Below are 20,752 nucleotides of genomic sequence, written 5' to 3' on the forward strand. Positions count from 1 at the left end.
AACTGGTATTTTATAAATATAATAATAAAGGCAAATTCACTGTGTAATTGTGTAACTTTATCAGCACCGTCCTCCTGAAATGCGCCAACAACATTGAGAGTAACATCCTCCTCTCTGCCCCTTAATACTCTCTGGTCGCTATGGTAATGTGTAAATATTTCTTTCAAAATAAGACACACAACTACAACACAGGAAAAGACCCGGGGAAACCAAGTTAACGATGAAAACCCTGAAAACCTGAGCCTCAACTCTCGCGGCCCGGCACCAAACAACTCATGGACCAGTACCAGTCCCTGGCCCTGGTCTAACCAGTGCAGTTCCCACTGTCACACTCATGTGTGCAGCAAAGGTAGATGTCCCAGTCGGTGCTGGTTTATTCCTTTACTTTGCTGACTGTTACTCACTGGTGATGTAACATGACACGTGAGGTCACAAGTCAAGCAAGAACAAACAACCAAAATAAAGAAACAGAGGAAGAAGCTACTGAGTGACCAGAGAAATTAAGTGGCTTGTAGCAATGACAGGAAAAAAAACAAACACTGCCAGCAAACTAAAGTAGGCAAATAACAACTAATCTCAAATTTGAGGCAAGTTAATAAAGGTACTAGGAAATACACAAGAACGTTATCTATGAGCAGAGCTTTGAGTAAAAGCGCTAACATTCACAGGGACCAACACTCAGCAAGAATGTGATGGGAGATGAGCAAATACCACTTTAACTGACATCATACATACAGTACACGTGTCTTTGATGATGATGATGATGCCTGGCAACAAGAGTGACAGTCTGTAACGTGTAGGAGACTCCATAATGAAACCATCACTCATTAACATGGCAGCAAACACGGAACTGCACATGCTCGGGTTCCCAGCAATACAGTCAGCGCATCTGATGTAGATCAAATGAACGAGACAAGCGAACAACATACACCGACACATGGTTTACTGCATTTATTAGAGAGAAATTTAGGGACTTTGCATTTGCGGCAGAAATTAGAAAGACCCTTTTCTGAATTAAGAATAAGAATTGATTAGCACCACTTTGATATAGCCTAAATTGTTTATAAAGTGGATTATATTCTCAAAATAAGACTGAAGCTAACCCCTCTGTTGATTTCAATGAATGCAAAAAAGCAGGAATGCATTTCCATTAATTAATCCCCATAATTAATGTCCTTTGATTTATAGTAACTACAAGTCATCGGTGGGGCTGGGGTGGGGGGCTTAAAGACATGCTGGAGGTTAAGACATTGTGTCAGCCTAAATCAAGGCTGGAAGAAAGTGGATGTTGAGAAAGCAATCTAGACAGAAACTGACAGAGCGAGAATGAAGCAGAGAGAGAGAGAAAAAAAAGATTACACTGAAGTGTAAGTGAAGCCAGAACAAAACCTGTAATAAAGGAACAGCATTCTGGAGCAGTAATAAATATATCCACTGTGTGAACACCTTCTCCCTCCATCTGCCTGAGTCCTTGGCTGGTGAAGTGTTCCTCTGACAGGTCATACAGGCTTAGCAGCAGTGAGCTCTAGAGGCCTGCTGACAGACTGGCAGTCGCAGCCGACGGCAAATTGAGTTTGCTCGGTGACCGGGCTGTAAGCTCCCCCAACACTGACACAGACAGGAAGTCTACAGCTCCAGTAGAACGACAGTGGCTTGGTTTTAACAAGCAGCCACACACAGAGGCGCAATCGGAGATGCTAATGGTCAGTGGTTTTCCTCAATTGCCACTTAGTGGTTTCCTGTCCTTGTTTTACACTCCTGCTGCAGGCAGGCTTAGCGTCCTTCCCCCCACGAACGCTGCTGGGTCACTATTAATAACACAAACATAACCACAAATTCTTAAACAGCAAATTGAGCCTGAGCCCTTCAGGCAGATACAACTGTACCTCTTGTAATAAAACGTAATGTAAGCACACGTGTGAGCGGCGCGGTTTTTCTGCAAGAATGCAGCTGCTACAGAACAGCCTGATTTGTTCCGTTTCATCCTCCTCGACATTATCCTAATAATTTATTTAGCATTTCCTCCTTCTCATAGTTATTTTTGTTTCAGAAGTCTTACGTTCTCCTTTTCTCGTGCTCTGCCCTCGTTCTCCTCAACACCAGCTGTGAAAGCAGTCAAAGAAAAAAATAATAAAATCATCTAACTTGAAACCCCCGTGTACAACCACTTCTCCCTGTCTGACACCTCCAGTTTTGACAAATGAGTTAACCAGTCCAGTAAAGGAAAAGTGCAACTTTTAAGTTGGCTTTTTGTAGGGGATGTAAGCACCATGCTGCTGTGAAACTTGTAGTTTCATCTATTTGGCAGTGTGGACTAACTTGCTTTATTCAGTGTAAGCAGTGAGAGGCAGGGGGGGAAAAAAAGACCTGATGGATACAACGCTGTAGCTAAGCCTGCACGCTGCTGCGGCCAAAATAAATCACTCCACTAACAGAGTGAGATAGAGAGATAGAGGGCTGTGTGGAGGACAGAGTGGTACTGTTAGCCAGAGGTACCAATTGGCCAGGTCAAATATAATTACCACAAATAGAAGGACAAACACACACGGGCATGCAGACACACACACAAAAAACGGCAAGACAAGCTGTAACGTTTGTCTGCAAGCCATCACTAAAAGGATACAAATCAACAGCGCTTGAAAAGGTTTAGCAGCGTAACATAAAAAAAAACACTCGACTTAAAGACAATGCAAATGTTGTTCTGCTCTCAGGGTTTTCAGCCCCGACGTCGTCGCTAATGTGAATCAATGGCAATGAAAAACTGAACAGTAAAGGCACTTTATGTAATTGAGATTTTAACTGGTAACAGTTCAAATCAACTCAGTGTTAGCTTGTTGTTGCTGTGAGGTTTATTGTCTTTGAATATATGTTATTATGCATGCTTTGATCTTTAAAAGTAAGTATGTAGAACCTCCTGAACCATCTTCAGTTTAACTTGTGTCTCTTTAAGGACCTTTCTGGATAAAGCATGGCCTTGCTTGACTGACCCAAAGAAAATGAGGCATTGGTTATGGACTATAGGTGCAGCTCGCTAACGGCTAAAGGCTAATAAGCCATGGCGACCGTGGCTCAGGGGGTTGGGAAGCACATTTCTAACCGGAAGGTTGCCGGTTCGATCCCCGGGCTCTCTGTCCTGGTTGTTGTGTCCTTGGGCAAGACACTTTACCCTACTACCTACTGGTGTTGGCCAGAGGGGCCGATGGTGCGATTATGGCAACCTCGCTTTTGTCAGTCTGCCCCAGGGCAGCTGTGGCTACAACTGTAGCTTGCTTCCACCAATGTGAGAGTGAATGAATAGTGGCATTGTAAAGCGCTTTGGGTGCCTTGAAAAGCGTTATATAAATCCAATCCATTATTATTAATAAAACCTCTGTTTTCACCCAGTGTACCCAGGACAAGCGGAGACACCTGCAGTCAGCTGGTGCTGATGGAACATATTGCTTTAATGCAAAATAATTACCTTCTCTAAAAAATCCTCAAATTTAATTGCATATTCTATGATATATTCAGCACCGTTTGTCTTTCTTTCAGAAAGATTGCTCTAAAAACTCCCACCTGAATTTCATGAAGCTTGTGGAGTCATCTGGTATAAGCTGAGGAGATGCCATTAAAATGGGCTTAGAGCCAAAGCTAATAAACATTAGCCTCACTAGCGGTGTAATGTACTAACACAGAGGATTCCTGTTTTGATGATTTGCATTAATAAATAAATAAAACTAATCCACTACATGTTTACTTCTCCAGATGCCAGGAGTACATGAGAACTACTGTACTCGCTCTTGTAGCCAACAATGACAACATTGCTTGTGGCGCATAAATATAGAGGGGCACCTCCGCCTTCCTGTATCAAACTAGCTGCTAGGTCGGCATTAAGTGTTAGAGTGTGATGTAGATAAATCAGTGAGTACTTTAAGCGAGGCATTTTATTCAGTTTAGCAGCAGAATGACTTCCCCCTTGGTATGAAATTACATATGTTTTACATTCCCAAAATACTAGGGTGAAAACTCTATCCATCCAGTTTCTTCTCGTTATCCAACAAATGGTCACAGGGGGTTGGAGCCTATCCCAATTGATATGGGGCGAGAGGTCACAGTGCCAACACGATCACCAACTAAGCTAACCCCACTAACCGCATGTCCTTGGACTGCGAGATCAAGATTATGTGGAGAGGACTCCTACAAACACAGAAAAAGAAGATGCAAACTCTACACAGGAAGCCCAGGACCTTCTTGCCATGAGGCAACAGGGCTAACCGCTGTACCACTGTACTCAAAAACCACTTTAAGGTGAATTTTACATGTGGGTAGTGATGGAGAGTTTCTCTGTGTCCAGAATTCTGCGTCACTCTATAGAGGCACTCCAAACAAACTGGAGGACACACAGACATCCCTACAGACCTTCGCATTCCCCCTCTGATAGCAAAATTTGCATCACTTAGAGCCCGCGGGACCCACGTGGCTACAGAAATGATAAAACTAACCTTAAATGAAGGATCTCGGCATCACAGCTATTCAGTCTGTCCATTAAACAGTTACCTGGTTTCTAACAAAGCTGATAATAATAATTATCATGTCTCACCTGCTTCAGTGTTTGTTTATGTGTCATAATAGTGTGCCTGCTAATGGGCCGCTGTTCGCTGATATAACCATATCAGATTATTCAGTTGTTACCGGGGTGTGAATGAATATATGGCTGCATGGGAATAGGATGGCTGCACACAGCACGGGAGGGAAATTCACTCCACTCATTCAGACAACAGTACAATGATTGGGAGCTAACTCAGAGGAGGAAAGAGCAAAAGGGCAGGTGGACTTTTTTCATGCAGTGCTAACAGTGTGTACCCAGAGAGATACTCAGGAAGACACAGTGAAAGAACAAACAGGCCTGACCTCTGATCCAGTCCGTTTTGTACACAACCGTGGACAATTAAAGAGGTAGTACACACTGAAATATGTGTTTTTTAAAATGCATGTCATTTCTTGTAAGTTCTATATCAGATACATATTCTCAATTGATGATAACAGATGAGAACTTTATACACAAAGTGTGACTGTCAGCTATGTGTCAGCAACTAGATTTCAGCTTTGCATTTTCCGTACGTTAGAGCAGCTTTCCAGCTCTGTAACCTGTCCAGTTAAGCTCTCCAGAGTATATTTGAGCGATATGATGTGCTGTGAATTTTATCTGGTTCAGCTTTAAATACTCGGCAACAAGCACTAGTCTTGCTGATTAAGCAGTGCCACTGGCAGTTTCACAGGCCATTCCTTTTTTCCCACAGTGTATTTACTCTGAACAATACATTTGAGAATAGCTTGACAATACGCTTGTGTAACACAACCGAAAACCTGTTTAAGCCACAGTATGTGCAGTATGTGTAAAAGAAAACAGCGTTTCTTTGGTGAACAACTTCTGATTTGAGCATGAGACTAAAAAAAAAAAAGAAAAAAAAAGAAAAAACAAGATGTGAAAACCCAACTTTGGCTCTGGAAAGTTTAATTGGCATATCTGAGTAATTGGATCAGATCAGCACTTAATGAAAATATAAGCTGCAGGCCTTTTCACATGCATGAATTCTCACTACCTGGCCATTTCTCTTTCCCCCCACAATCTCCTAACTCAATATCACACATCTGTGTTTTTTTCTGGTCACTTAAGTCCAACTAAATGAGCTCAGGTGTCACCCCAACCGACAGGTTCAAAACTGTTGTATTCTCCAGCTCGTTTTGCCTTTGGCTGCAGAGCAATGTGAAAGATCTTTCTTCTTGTTCCTCTTTTGTGCCTGATTCTCATCTTGCAAATCTCACCCACCCACATCTTATTAAACACAATGGTCACCTTTTCCTGGTGTGTGTGAGTGTCTGCTCCGGTGTGTCTAGGAGTTTGGATTTTTAGTAGAAACAATGAGCTGACTCATCATGCAGCATGCATATTAGAAAGTGTCCACCACCAACCCACGCATATATCACACCATGGAGAGACACACACACACACACACACACACACACACACACACACACACACACACACCAGGAAAAAAAGCATTAAGCTATTTGTATTCTAAAATGAAATTGACTTTGAAGGACGGAGGTGGCGATGATCAGATGCAGAAGCCTCGACAAACAGCTCCCCTCACCCACCACGGAGACTTTCACATGAATAACACTGGAGCTGGAGATGGGAGAGGAAAGCCCCCCTCCCTCCCTCTCTGAGTCTTTGTACCTCTGTCACGCAAAGGCATGCCTGTAGAAAAACTTCTCTGGCAGCGTATGAGGTCGCTTCACACATAACTTTTTATTTATCCTCTGATTCAGACACAAACAAAAGGCAGAACAGTGCTGTCTCTGTATTATGCACAACTTCCTTACTGCAAAAAAAAGAAGAAGAAGAAAAACCACAACAAATTAATTTCCTCCAGCTAGCAGATACCACCCCATTCATTCGTCTGGTTCCATAAGGACTTTAATGATTATAGGCAAGGCCTTCCAGACATTAATCCTAGCTGAGGACAGATAATTGTCTTCAATAGGGGACCAAGCAAGTTAAAATGAATCCAACGCCAAAAAGCTTAAAATTAGCAATTAAATATATACCCGATGTATAGGGCATAACAGCTTTAAGAAAAATAAGGTGTGCTATCTTTTAGCTTGTTATTTGCATTATTTTTATAGTTGGACTTTTAGAAAACAGAGCAAAAAAAAATGCAAATGTAAAACAATGAGAAGAGGAGCGCTTTTAACAAAGATTCCTGCAAGGACTGAATCGGAGATGTTCCGATGCCAGAATGTTGTAATGAATTTAACAGCAACCCTTGTTGGCAGCCCCAAATGAGAGTATCTTCAAAGTATCTACTTATCAAAGGTGTAAATTGATACTATGATAATAATTAAGAAAGCTTAGAATGTAATATGACCTTCAGCCACGGGTGGCAGCACTGAGCAGAGTAATCCTGAGCAGCAGTCCAGTGGTTGAACGAGGAAAAACATCTTTGAAGATCTGACACCAGGGGTGTCCAACTCCAGTCCTTGAGAGCTACTGTCCTGCAGCTTTTAGATGCATCCCTACTCCAATACAGCTGAACCAAATGGTTGGATTACCTCTTCAGCATGCCATCAAGTTTGGCCATTCATTTGATTCAGGTAGGTTGGAACAAGGATTTGTCTAAAATCTGCAGGACGGTAGCTCTCGAGGAGGGGAGTTGGACACCCCTGATATACACACAGTTGTCACATCTAGGCTTGTGAGATCAAAACATCAAAAAGGAGCACACAGTGTGGTATTTTATCTAAAAATGGGCTGAGTCTCTCTCTGCAGCCCATTCATAGATTAAAAAAAAGAACTTTGTGTTTATTTTTGATGTTCTAATGAAGGAAATGCCAAACTATGTGACAAAGCAACACAGTTTTTTTACTGCTACAATGTTACAGTTACAAAAGCATGCAGAGCTGTAACGTTTTAATTCAGATGGACTTGTTTTGTGCTGCAGAGAACAGACTCAGCCAAATGCCTCTGAAGTCATCTGCAAATCGACATCCAAAATCCCCTCACCCCACTGACGTCAGCGGCGCAAGATTCTTTACACATGCTGTCATTTAAAACAAAGCCATCCTGGATGAGTGAGCTTTTACAAGCTTGCTGTACTTACGTCTCCGTTTTGTAGGTGGAGCATCTCTCCAGCGGGATCTTCAGGACTCTGTTGTTGAGCCCAACAAAGAGTGACCTGTCACTATGCAGGATCTGCAGGCTCAGGATCGGTTCTCGAACACCTGATGGGAAGAGCTCCATCTCCTCCAGGTAACAGCCTTGCAGGTTCTTGTTGGGGGTAGCCAGTGCCTTCAGGATGGTGCCGTACTCTAAAAGAGACAGACAAAATAAAGCAAGGAACCTACCTCCTCAATCTTAAAGTTTTGGTTTTCCTCTTTCACTACTAACCTGTGCTGATGTACATAACATGGAAGAGAGTGTCCATGCCCTGAACAATGTCCACGACTAGGTTTGAGAAGCGAACGTCATCCTGCATGACCAGCGGATCAATAGACTCCGGCTGGACAACATCGTTCATGAGGTAAAGCCGCTGGGCGTCCTGCAGACTGCGCTCTGTCAAGCCCTGATTCAGACCCTTGTCATCTATAGTACCGCACTGCAAAAGAAAGGCAATGTTGGAATTTGGACAAAGGGATATAAAGTAAGAAGAAGATGTGAAAATGTAAAATGCATATAAGAAAATCTAAAAGGCAGCGAGAGAGGCATGGACAAAAGCACGAAAAAAACAAACAAAGAGCATGCCACACACTCTTCTTTACACCTACCGAATCAATACGCCTCGTCTGGCGAGATTGTTTCAATTCCTAAATCTATGAAGTCTGAGTAATTGCAACTTTTGAATGGAATGTTATGTGAACACACTAACAGCGCAGCAGCTTAATGAGGCACTTGAGAAGAAAAAGTATGAAATGACAGTGTTCTGAAAAGCTTTGTTTGTGCAGCAGAGATTAGCTGTGGATTGCAACTTCTGCTCATTCTCTGGGATTTGAAATGAGAGGCTGATTTGTTTGCTGATTCTATTTTTTTTGGTGAACGACAATGACGGACTGACGGGTGATTATCAATATGTGGTTTTGTGGTAATCACAGTATCTAATTGGTTGAAATCTACTTCTTGCCTTCAGCTGCTAACTTGGAGAATTGGAGACTGCAGCCATGCTGTGCAGCACCAGCAGCAAGCTCTACACACCAAATGGTGTGAAATCCTAGATTACGGATCCATTTTTCCGACTAAAAATGTCACAGTGTTACAGCCTGAAGCCAATAACTGAAGGAAAGGATATATATTTCTTACAACTGAAGATGACTTTCATTTTGATTTAAGATGAATTGAGTCATCTTTATGCAGGAGAGTGCAGCAACTGAGAAAATTGGCAAATGTTCTTTTAGGGTTTCGAAGCTTTTGTCGAAATGTTGCATGAATGAAAGAAAAAGCAAGATACTGAACTTTTTTGTTTTCACAGTATTTTGCAATCAGAAGATTACAAATTGGAAAAGATGGAAGGACAGCAGGGTAACTCTTTATCTTAATCAGTGTGCTAAGAATAGGAACTGGAAGTGCCAAAAACTGCACTTCGTCAAATGGCCACTTGAGGCTTGCCCCAGCTTTAGAAATCCTTCTCAGTTCAGTTCAGTTCAGTTCAGTTCATTTTTATTTCAAACATTTCAAACATGTGCCTTCACAATCATTACAAAATATCATTCCATTATTTGTTTGAAAAGGAGTAGGCTGAAGTATTTACTTATTTGTCCCTACCCCCTCAAGTTTTACCTCTCATTCATTTAATTTTTTTTTGTCTTAAATTAAACAAACAACATATGAAACATATGAAGTAAAACAAAACATAACATACATAAATCAAAAACAAGAAATTAGCAAGCCCCACCACAGTATAGTTTCTTTCATATGAAAAATACAGAATGTGTATATTTGCAGATACACAAGTTATGGAAAAACAACAAAACAAAAAAACAAAAAAACAAAAAAGAACCGCAACACCTCTCATACAAGGTCTTTAATAATCAGGCATAATCTTATCTTAAAGACCTCATAGTACCATATCACCCCAACAGAGCACTTCACTCTCAGATTGCAGGTTTACTTGTGGTTCCTTATGTATTTAAAAGTAAAATGGAAGACAGCGGCTTCTGCTTTCAGACCTCCCTCTTGTAAAATTAACTGCCAATTTGGATTCAGGAGACAAACACTCTCTCTACTATCAAGATTAGGTTTAAAACTTTGCTTTTGATAAAGCATATAGTTACCCTCCCTTAGATGTGCCGCAATTAGCCTATGCTGCTGAGAGATTCCCATGATGCGCATTTCTGAGTGTTTCTTCTACACTCACCTCATTTTATTTTCATTAGTTATTATTTATCTCAGGCTCTTGTCCACAGCGTGTCTTTGTCCTGTCTCCCCCACTCCATCCCTAACCAGTCGCGGCAGATGGCCGCCCCTCCCTGAGCCTGGTTCTGTCAGAGGTTTCTTCCTGTTAAAAGGGAGTTTTTTCTTCCCACTGTTGCCAGGTGCTTGTTCATAGGGAGGCATCTGATTGTTGGGGGTGTCTCTATATTATTGTATGGTTTTACCTTACAGTATAAGCAGTTGTTGTGATTTGGCGCTATATAAATAAAACTGAATTGAATTAAATCAATGATAACCATGCTGGTTGAATGGTAGCTGTCTGGTGTCTGATTGAAATGGCTTAACTTCTGCAAACTGGTATCCGTGAGCTGGAGCTCTAATTACAGTTTCCTCTTTCACAGTTTAAAAAAGGTAACTGACTGATTTAACTTTTAAACAGTGGTCTCAGTGAGGAGGTGTGTGGTTAAACTAACCTGGAAATTGTGGATGGGGTTGGGCGTGGGAAGCCAAGTGGAACGAGGATTCTCCTGGGTGCGGAAAGGCCCATTGAAGGCCTGGGTGATGGCGCTCAAGTTGAAGGCACACACTGCAGATGCTGCAATACTGTTGCTTTATAGAGAGAGAAACAGGGAGGAGAAGACAGGAGGAAGAGGGTGGGGGAGGGAAAAAGAGGTAAAAATACAAATATTATTTCAACAATAATATTCATAACCGCTTAAAATGTTGGCAGCAAATGAAGGCATATCAGAAATCGACAATGTCCAGCTGTGCAATAAAGCTATTCTGCTAAGAGTTCCATCCTCTTAATGGAAGTCCTATCATTTATACCCACAATAAACAGGCGCTCCATGTCTAGCTTGCTTTGGCTGCAGGCTAAGCTATGCTATCAGTGCTGAGCAGTGAATGGCGACAGTATTAAGCTGAGGATATGGGAGGCAGCTCCACAGATTATGTGCACACACACACACACACACACACACACACACACACACAGTCGCCTCACAGGTGTAACATATGAGAGTAAACCCTGGCCGAACAAGCAATGCGAGCAAAGGTATTATCGTGATGCTCTTTACTAATATTGTGCTGCAGGGTAATGAGTTTCTTAACAACTTGCTACTGCTGACTGCTTCCTCCTCCTTCTTATACAGTACATCCAGTAACACACAAACTTTCTACAGCACAGTGAACAGCCTGCTGCCTTGACATAGCTTTTGCTGATAAACTACCAGTTAGAAGATAGTGAGTGATACCATTAAAGGGGAAAGAGATTGGGAGAGAGTGAGAGAAAAGGCAATAGCCACAGAGTGAAAGAGACTTGCACCGAATCCACACACAAGACTTTGCATTAGCAACACAAACATTAGCAGAGAGCCTTTAAAATTTTCAGCTGAGGTTTAGCGAACGCAATGTAAATAAGATGCAAGCCATTAGCGGGCCCATTGTGGACTTTTGTGAGTTGAGGAGTGAAAAATGTGGCTGTAATGACGTCTGCGTGGACACTCCATCAGCCTACAGAGAAAGGAATACTTTTAAAATGGCAGGGTTCCTGAGTTTGTTTTGGCTCCTTGTGTGAAGTATGAGTCATTGAAGAATGCTGGTTGCGGGAAAAGCTGTATCACTGGGGTTTGGTAAATGGTTATTTGTTCATTTTTCTTTCTTGTTCTTTTCCTGACACATGACATATTTATCCATCTCTTAGCTAGACAAGCCATATTGGAGAATTTATTTGCAATTACTGAAGTTACAGCTACAGTAATGAGATGTGCTGCTGGGTGAAAAATGTGCTAGGACACTTTTTATAAGGTTAAATGTCTGGTCTCTTTCGACCAGGTTCAGGTTTATATGGGGCAATTATCTGTTAGGTAAGATTTGGGTGTTTTAGATACATGAGGGCTAGAATGACATTATTTGTGGATCTTGTCAATCCTATTGTTTGTCTATTTTCACTACATCCTATTATGCTTTGGGTAATACAATTTCAAAATGCTCCCCCCCCATAATGGCAGTGATTTAGCTGTACGTAACACCCGAGCCCAATAAATAATTTTAATTCCATTTTGGCAAAGCTACCCTATGAACAGTCATGCTGAATTAGTTTTCATCAGTTTCCTTTTCCACAGTATTCTGACCACCTGCCAAATACTGTTTTGGTCCCCCTTTTACTGCCTAGACATCCCTGACCCATCGAGACATGGACTCCACTAAACCCCTGAAGCTGTGCTGAGGTGCCTGGCACCGTGTTAGCAACGGATCCCTTAAGTCAGCGGTCCCCAACTCCCGGGCCACGGACCGGTACCGGTGGCATCCTACCACAAAGCATTTTTTGCTTTGTGGTAGGATGCATTATCCTGCTAAAAGGGGCCGCAGCCATCAGGGAATACTATTTCTTGGTCTGTTACAATGCTTAGGCAGGTGGTACGTATCAAAATAACATCCAGATAGATTTCCAGACCAAAGGCTTCCCTGTAGAATATTGCCCAAAGTATCACCTAGCCACCACTGGCTCGCCGTAGTGCATCCTGCTGTCAGGTGTTCCCAGGTCATCAAAGAAAACATGATTCATCGGACAAGGCCACCTTCTCCCAGTGCTCCGTAGTCCAGTTCTGACACTCACGTGACCATTATTGGTACTTTCGGTAGTGGACAGGGATCAGGATGGGGCACTCTGACTGGTCTGTTCCTATGCAGCCCCAATGCTTATAATGGTATGCCTGATTAGTGTAATTAAGATTCATCTTTAAAGCTCCACTTTACCACTTTTTGCAGCAATCGCCATTGCCTACTGGTGGTGGTCAGAGGGCCCGGTGGCGCCAGTGTCCGGCAGCCTCGCCTCTGTCAGTGCGCCCCAGGGCAGCTGTGGCTACAATGTAGCTGCCATCACCAGTGTGTGAAGGTGTGTGTGAATGGGTGGATAACTGAATGTAGTGTAAAGCACTTTGGGGTCCATAGGGACTAAGTAAAGCGCTATACAAGTACAGGCCATTCTTATTCTTAGTTAAATAACTTTGAGTCTCTAGTTTGATGTTCAAAGTAATCAGTTTTTGTATATGACTAGAAAGCCAAAATGTCACAATCTGTTGCAACCATTGTTTTTTATTAAGTTACCATTCTTTTTTTCTTTTCTTTTTTGTCCCGTTTGGATCTTTAGCCATCAGAATTGTTGTCTTAAGGCCAAGAAAGATGCCAAGCGGATTTATTTTACCAAGTGGATCATCATGGCCTTGCCATATTGGTCCATTTAATTGACCTTTATTATAATTATGTATTTATTTTATTTTCGGTTGCTATAAAACGGGACAGACATGACTGGGGGATAGGACAGGGAGAAAGAATGAAAGAAAGAGGGAGAGAAAGAAATACAGAGGGGAGAAGAGAGGGGGGGGGGAGAAAGAAAGAAAAACAAACAAAACACCTGGATCACCTGTATGGAGAAAAAAAAACAGAAGAGAAAGCAAACAAAGAAAGAGCAACATAATAAATACAGCACCATCACAATAAACTAGCTAGCAGTAGATAACAGTAGATACTAAATATTAAACGATATTGTGCAGCACGCAAGATAAACAGCGCACAATGTGCTTTGAGGCAGCAGCCAAGAAAGGTGTAGTCCGCGTCTGTGTACACCTTTGTGCATACCTGTGTGGATCAGCATGCTTGTATTCCAAAGGTTTCTCCATGTAACGATCTGCTAGGGAGTGTGGGGAGCCACAGCCCCGTCCACCAGGGTATGAAGCAGGTATGGAGGAGATCCAGGCCCCAGACATCCAGAGGCCCCAGAGTACGAGGACCCGAGGAGGACCACCAAAAAGGGGGGGAACCGTGCCACCCTCCTGGGAAGAGCTGAGTGGAGCCCCAAAGGAGAGGTCACCCAGCAGCTACGGAGCAGAGGCCAGAGGGGGTTGCAGTGGCGTGCCCGCGGGCTCTGCCGGCAGCCAGCTGTGCCAGAGAGGACCGAGCTTCAGGCCCAGAGGCCTGAGGGCACCCCACCCCCTGGAAGGGGCCCAGGCGGGCCACAGGCGCCTGGCCCCGCCAATCGGCCACCAGGAGTGAGCCGGTACATACATGAGCGCCCAGCCCCAGTCGACAAGAACTACCAACACACCAACGTCTGAGGGCATCAGCCACCGGCAGGGAGTGTGGTGAGGGGAGATAGGCCTCCGTACTTTAGAGGGCCTGAGATGTACCCAGAGAGGTTGAGTCTAAGACCCAACCTGACATATAGACACAGACGAACAGGCACACGCGGACACAGACGTGCATTCCCACCCCATATACACAACCAAATACTCGGCACTCACCCAACGTGTAGACAGACACAAATAGACACTGCACAGACAGTCGCACTCCCCAAACATTCTCTATATCCCAGGTCCAGGTACCCCCGCCCCCAGAGGGGCAAGCCACACCTAGACCCAGGAGATGTAACCTTTCTCTCTGGGGTGGAGGCAAGCGGACCGCCTCCTTATCTGCAGTAGCAGGGAGGCCCCGCATCCCGGACCCCAATCTGACGGCCAGCACCTCCTCCCAGCCCCCCAGCCCTGACGGCTAACAGAACCGGGGTGAGTGAAGACCCCAAACCTCCCTACGCCCGCTCATATGTAGTGTTGCTGTGTGCTGTTCTAAAGTGCATTTAAGTTACCATTCTTACCTCAGAGTTGTTTCTAAGGTCTGCTGGGAGAGTGCTGGTTTCTTCTGTTGATTTTTGCGTTGAATACTACTTTCTCAGTGGTCCAGTTCAGGGCAGTGAAATAACTAATAAGTTCTGTCATTACCGCAGGGAAGCAAAGTGCTGTGCAGCTCCAAATGAGTTCTGACTAAACATTGGGAGAAGCCAAACAGGTGGCTCATTGACTGACTCAAAGGCCATTGAGGAAAACAGCCTGCACACTTCAGTAAAGGACTTTTTCTGGGGTTTTTTTTCCTTTTTTCTTTTCCAATGGCTCTGGTAGAGAAAAGAGTGGCAGGGAGGCAGAGAGAAAATGTGTAAAGCAGAGTGAGCCGCTGTGGTGAGCCAGCAGTAACCAAACCCCAACTGGAGGAAACCACAGGCAAATGCGCTGCAGTCACTGAGGGATATAGCCACAACAGTTTGCACATTCACACAGGCACAACTACACAGTTTGACATAATAGAAAGTTAAACTGTGGCTCCGTGGTCGTACCGTAGCTACAGCTTGCATTAAAGCTGCATTCGGTCACAGAAAGCCTGACATCGTCCAGGTTATTTGAGAGGTAATGCCAAGAGAGCAGAGCAAAAGGGTGCAGTGAAAGGACTGCAGCCTATTGCACTAATGGATGCAACCCATATGTTTTGAGCCTGCTTAAAAGCCCGGGAAAGTGATTGAAAAGCTGTTTGACATCTGCTATGCTGTTTGCCGCCGCTGCTTTGCCACTCTCCGAGGCCCGGCACCACAATGATTACTGTCAATATGAGTGAAGTTACTTCTTCAAGTGATTCATCTCATTCCAGCAGCCTCATCCTCTCACTGGTTGTCCCTTTAATTCCCTGTCTTATTTTACAGAATGTATCCATGTCCATCACTCTCTGTCCGATTTCTTTACTCCAGTTTGAACCAATTTAATTTAATGCTACACACGATATGTGTTTCTCTGGATTTTTCATTGTATGGTTTTTACTGTGCTCCCCTGCAGGTGTGTGGCTTTTTGCAGAGCATCAGAAATGGAAGGAGTTCGAAAGAGAAGGCAGAATAAGAAAGATCAGGTTGACGAGGCTCTGCCTGTGACTCTTACTCTCTCTTTCTCTGTTAGATATGCATTACCTCCATATCCACTGATTATTGAACACTCTCCAAACCAATATATAACATGTTTTGTAGCTACTTGGCGTTGATTTTGCAGTGCTGTATTTTTACAGTCGTACTATATATATTTCTATTTTTATTAACCCTCTCAAGGCAGGCGTTGCAGATTTGCAACAGTTAAAAGCTAACAACCTGATTACCCCACATACATATTTTATGAGGTTTTTTTTTTACTCAGAAGTACCACTGCAGGTATTCTTTTGTGCATTAGCAACAAAAACTTAATTTGAGCCTGAGAGGGTTAAACTGCCTGTTTTTATCTGCAGCTAAAATGAGTCATCTCTTGGTGCAGCATCAAAGTACTGCTTATTCATAAGTGCATCAGTAATGATAATGACACAACGTATTTGTATAAAATGTTTAAAAGGTCAAGTTCTTTAATTTTTTAATACTGAGTTATTTTACATAATGACTCAATTTGCTGATATTTTACTATCACAGAGCATTTTATTAGGTACATGTGTTAACATAAATATCTAATCAACCAGTCACATGGTATTAACATGTTTAAGGAATGTAGACATGATCAACACAACCTATAAAGTTCAAATCATGCATCAGAATGCGGAAGAGAGGTGATTTAGGAGACTTTGAACATGGTATGGTTGTTTCAGAAACTGCTGATCTCAAGGGGTTTTCTTAGACAACCATCTTCAAGGTTTACAGAGAATTAGATGGGAAAGAGAAAATATCCAGTGCGCTGGATGTCTCAGATCCCTTTTTGATTACAGAGGTCAGAGGAGAATGGCCAGACTGCCTCAAACAGTCAGTCAAATAACAACTCATTACAACAAACACAGAAAATACACTGAAAACAGTGTATTCATCTCCTGATGGCTGCTATCAACAGGATAACACGCCATGTCACAAAGCTTAAATCATGTCAAACCGGTTTGTTAACATCACAATGACTTGGCATGGACTGTATGTGGATCCAAAGCTTGGTAAAACCACAAGATTCAGATCACAAAAAGATGTCTTTAGTGCAATAAACACACTGCAGTTAAGTTTAACTCCAGGCCCCTAAACATGGTCGTGCTGCCAGAGATACTCATTATATCACCCAATGTGAATTAATGCACTGCTGAAAATAGTCCAACAACTCCTCTGTTTACTGCTAAAAAAAAAAAAACTGCAGGGCCAGCTGTTTAAGGAAATTAAAAAGGAAACTATATTAACACATTGCCAGTTGTCATGCCTTCTCAAGACTTGCTGCCAATAAGAAAGACATAGCAAAAACGAAGGCTTTATCCTTCAAGTAAAACTGAAGGAACTGAAAACTTAATTCTGCAGATGCCGTGGCACTTTTCCAAGATCAGTTCAAATAAAAAAAAAATAATAAAAAAAAAAGGTGTAAGGAAAGTAATGAACTCCTCGCTCAGCCTGGTTTCATGGCTCCCTGCAAACCACAATCAGCAAAGATCAGAACACCAGAGAGTGTCTGGTAAACACAAGAGGCTTATATGCATCTCACCTGATAATCTTATCTTTTTAGTTTGGAGGTGGCACAGCTGCTGCTGCACGTTCGTTTTGTTTGTGAGCTTCTTTTTTCTTACTAAACATTTTTTTCCTGGTAGCATCACCTGACTGGTCGAACTGTGTCCCTAGTGAGTCTGTTTTTAACTTGCTGCATTAAAAAAAAAAAAAGATTTGACAAGCAAAATGCACGTGCAGCGCTAACACACATCAGAATCCCCAGCTTTTTAGCTAATGCACCTAACCTCGTTTTGTGTGAGGAAGGGTACAGCTCAAACCACATTAAGGCCAATGTTTCAACCTCGTCGAATACCTGCATCGCAGCAAAAAAGGAAAAGGGCCCACTCAGCACAGCTACATGGCTGCAGGGACCAGAAATTGAACAGAGGCTGCCAGGATTATCCATACATATTTTTATACTGCACAACAATACGCCAGCAAAAGCAACAGCTTTGCCCCGAAACAGTCACATTCAGAGGCAGACTGAGTCAGCAACACCTACACTAAACAATAAAACAATGCCACGAGTTCAATAGGTTGCACAAAAATCCAGGTGTTAGATTGGAGACATCACAAAAAAAATCCCAGCGACGACAATAACAATCTGACACACAATTGAACCTCGGTGGGGGGTTTCATCTCTTAAAAATGTGACCTATATTTGCTGCGTGGTGAATCAAACGGGTCAAAAAATTAGAGAAAGTAAAGAAAATGTTAATAAAAATGTGTGTTTGTGTGAAAGCTGTAACATAAATAGTGGAAATACAGAAGCAGAAGAGTCCGTGAAGCTGTATTCAGATCAGGCCCAGTCTTCAAGATGGGCTCCCAGTTCATTTCAAGGTAGATTGGATGTCAGTGATGTGACGGGAAGAGAACATTGTGTAAAATCAGAAATATGGTAGTTATGTGGCTTGTCTCACTCGGCTGCCCAGAATATCATTTATCGTACACGTCAAATCTGATCTGGCTTGAAGTCAGTCACATATTTTCCAAGGATAGGAGGGCTCTCAGGGTCCCTAGGTGTTCTGTGAGTAAGTCAGGGGTATGTCTCAGTGAGTGTGACTTGCACTAAAAGTATGACGCGCCAAGTAACTATTGTGGCTGAAGCTAGAGATCATTTATCCTCTAATGAAATTAGTATTTGTGGAAGTTACAAGTCGGAGTTAAAGATCTATTTGCACCGCTTTCCACTGTCAAATTCGAAGGATACGTGTCCAACAATTTATATAACTTTCCCAAAATAAACTCATCGCTCTGCTAAATCTGCCTTTGAACGAGGCAGTCTGGACACTGTAGCGTGAACCTGCTTGTCTGTAGTACAATCTAGACCTAAAGAAATCTCTACATCAATTCCATTCACATTAGTTGCATGCAAAGATAACACTTAATCCGGCCTAAAAGCTCAGATTAGTCCATTTTTCAAAAGACTGAAAAAATATCCATCGTGTGAACAGTGGAAGTCGGGCATCAGTGCATCAGTGCAATGATTAATTTTGTTCTTTCCACTGATCTAAAACCCAAATGCACAGAGTTTAGAGAGATATACAGCAGATCATTTCATTTAGAAAGCTGAAGACATCAAATGTTCTGCACTTTTGCCTCATAAGTTACTTAATAGATAAATCACTTACACAAATTACACACTAATCAATTAATGGACCATTTGTTGCAGTACTCCATATCCCCCTGCTAACCTCTCCAATATGAGACCCCTCCAAGAACGGGAGAAGTGGAGGGGGTCAGTGAAGTCACCTAGAAATAGATAAGGAGGCTCATAATTAGTTAGTAATGGCAGGTTAGACACCTCAGCGGGAGAATCACTGCGCAGAAGGACCTTGCCAATAAGGAACCTGAGTTAATTAAAAGACCTGGCTGTGCTCTTAGGACTTAAGTGTCCTTATTCTGATGGAATGCTAAAACCTTCCTCACAGCTTGACGCGCTCTGTTGGACGGTGGTGGCTTTTTTTTTCTTCATCAATCATCAACGGTTTTACAAACCAACCAAAATCAGAAAAAAACAATAAACTGGTAATATCATCATGCTAACATAAAGTTTACTTTGGCTTCCAGTTGGAAACTGCAATGAGGCTTAAACGTGTGTCAGCACAGGAGTTGTAGTGCCACGGAGGGCAACTGTCTCACTAACTGTGGCTGCTGAAGGCATTTTGGAAGCATTGCTAAAAAGCTGTGCTGTGTCTGCTTCTGAAGGGAGCTCATCAAGCTGCAAAGAGCAGATGAGGAAGGAAGCGTCCAAACTAAAAGGCTCTGTGCAGACTGAATGCTCTACCAGAACGCTCTCCCTGTGGTATGAACATGCACCGCAGCAAAAAACACACATTTCTGTTTAAAGCATACAACTGTCCATGTAAGCTACTTAACAAATCCTATTTTTCTCACTCTGTATCCATAAAATCATGAGGGGAAATGTACTTTACTGCCCAAAACGTAGGATACCCACACTCAGCACTGCACAGACAAAAGGGGGGAGGATCAAAGAGGTTGCTGATGCTCTGTTAGGGAGCTGCTTTTGCTTAGTGGGCTGTGTAGAGATTGAGTAACAGGGATGAAAACCATTATGTTTTAAATCCGTTTATACACAGCAGCATTCTTTGCAGTGTAATACAAAAATCAGCGCCTCCCTTTTTTAATCGTTTGATCTAGAAAAATTGAGAGAAGTCTTCAAAATGCTCATTTCACAAAGCAGCGCCTTTGAATTTTGCGAGAACAAAACTTTGTGACTGTTATTTCTTGATGAACAACTTCACCGACGACCGAAATTGTAGGTTTTGTCTGCCAAACATCAACCTAAAGTGACCAAGGGATAAACCAAGACGGTCACAAAGAGAGGGAGGAGGTGGATTTATAGTACCGAGAGCCGGCCCAGGCAGACGGAGGGTATAAGTGCTCCGTTCCAGCTCTTCCTGTTTTGTTTTACAGCCCCAAACTCCTGGGAGCAGCTGTGAGTCTGCTCAATTTAGGCCAGACAGATGGAGGCAGTGTTGGTGGTGATTGCATTAACATATCCAGCCCCAAAGAGCGAAGCAGTTTTGGAGGGTGGACCGGCAAGTCGCTTCAGAATTGAAGGAGGAGACAATGGGAGAAAGACAAAAGCTTGGAGCTTAATGATTTTTCTCATTACCTCTTCTCATTTCTCTATCTCCTCCTCTCTTTCTTTATCCCCCTGGCTTTTCATTTCTTTTGTCTCTCGGCCATTTCCTGCTCTCTCACGCTCTTCCCATCTATCACCAAAAATGGCTGCAGGCTGATGGGAAGCAGCAATGCAGTGTCAACTGCCGGCGGCTTAACAGGTGAGAGAGCAGAAGGTGAGAGGCAGGATTCAACTTCTCCCCTGACAGTACTCAGAATACATCTGAATAGCATCAGCCATGGCTCCTCACACACACAAAGGCACACCTTACACGCACGCAGGCACAAAGTGCATGTACAGTTCAAGAGATTGTTTTGCCACGCTTGCAAGGTTTATCGCCAAGTCTTAATAGTTTCACATGACTTTGACTCAAGTGGTGGACTGGGTGGCTTCAGAT

General features: G+C 42.9%; 1 protein-coding gene across 1 annotated transcript in view; it reads right to left on the reverse strand.

Annotated features, from left to right (window-relative positions):
* sema5ba (sema domain, seven thrombospondin repeats (type 1 and type 1-like), transmembrane domain (TM) and short cytoplasmic domain, (semaphorin) 5Ba) overlaps positions 1-20,752 on the reverse strand; it is a 206,520-nt gene that overhangs the window by 30,937 nt on the left and 154,831 nt on the right. The window contains exons 10-12 of the mRNA XM_085374937.1: positions 10,381-10,516; positions 7,931-8,138; positions 7,644-7,851 (exon numbers count right to left, since the gene is read on the reverse strand). Of these exons, the coding sequence (XP_085231063.1) occupies positions 7,644-7,851; positions 7,931-8,138; positions 10,381-10,516 (552 nt within the window). The remainder of the gene's footprint in view (positions 1-7,643; positions 7,852-7,930; positions 8,139-10,380; positions 10,517-20,752) is intronic.

The sequence above is a fragment of the Diplotaxodon limnothrissa genome, linkage group LG16 (genome assembly GCF_057381915.1).
Source record: "Diplotaxodon limnothrissa isolate DT_005_m linkage group LG16, D_limnothrissa_male_GT1.1, whole genome shotgun sequence".
In the NCBI taxonomy this organism is placed as follows: Eukaryota; Metazoa; Chordata; class Actinopteri; order Cichliformes; family Cichlidae; genus Diplotaxodon; species Diplotaxodon limnothrissa.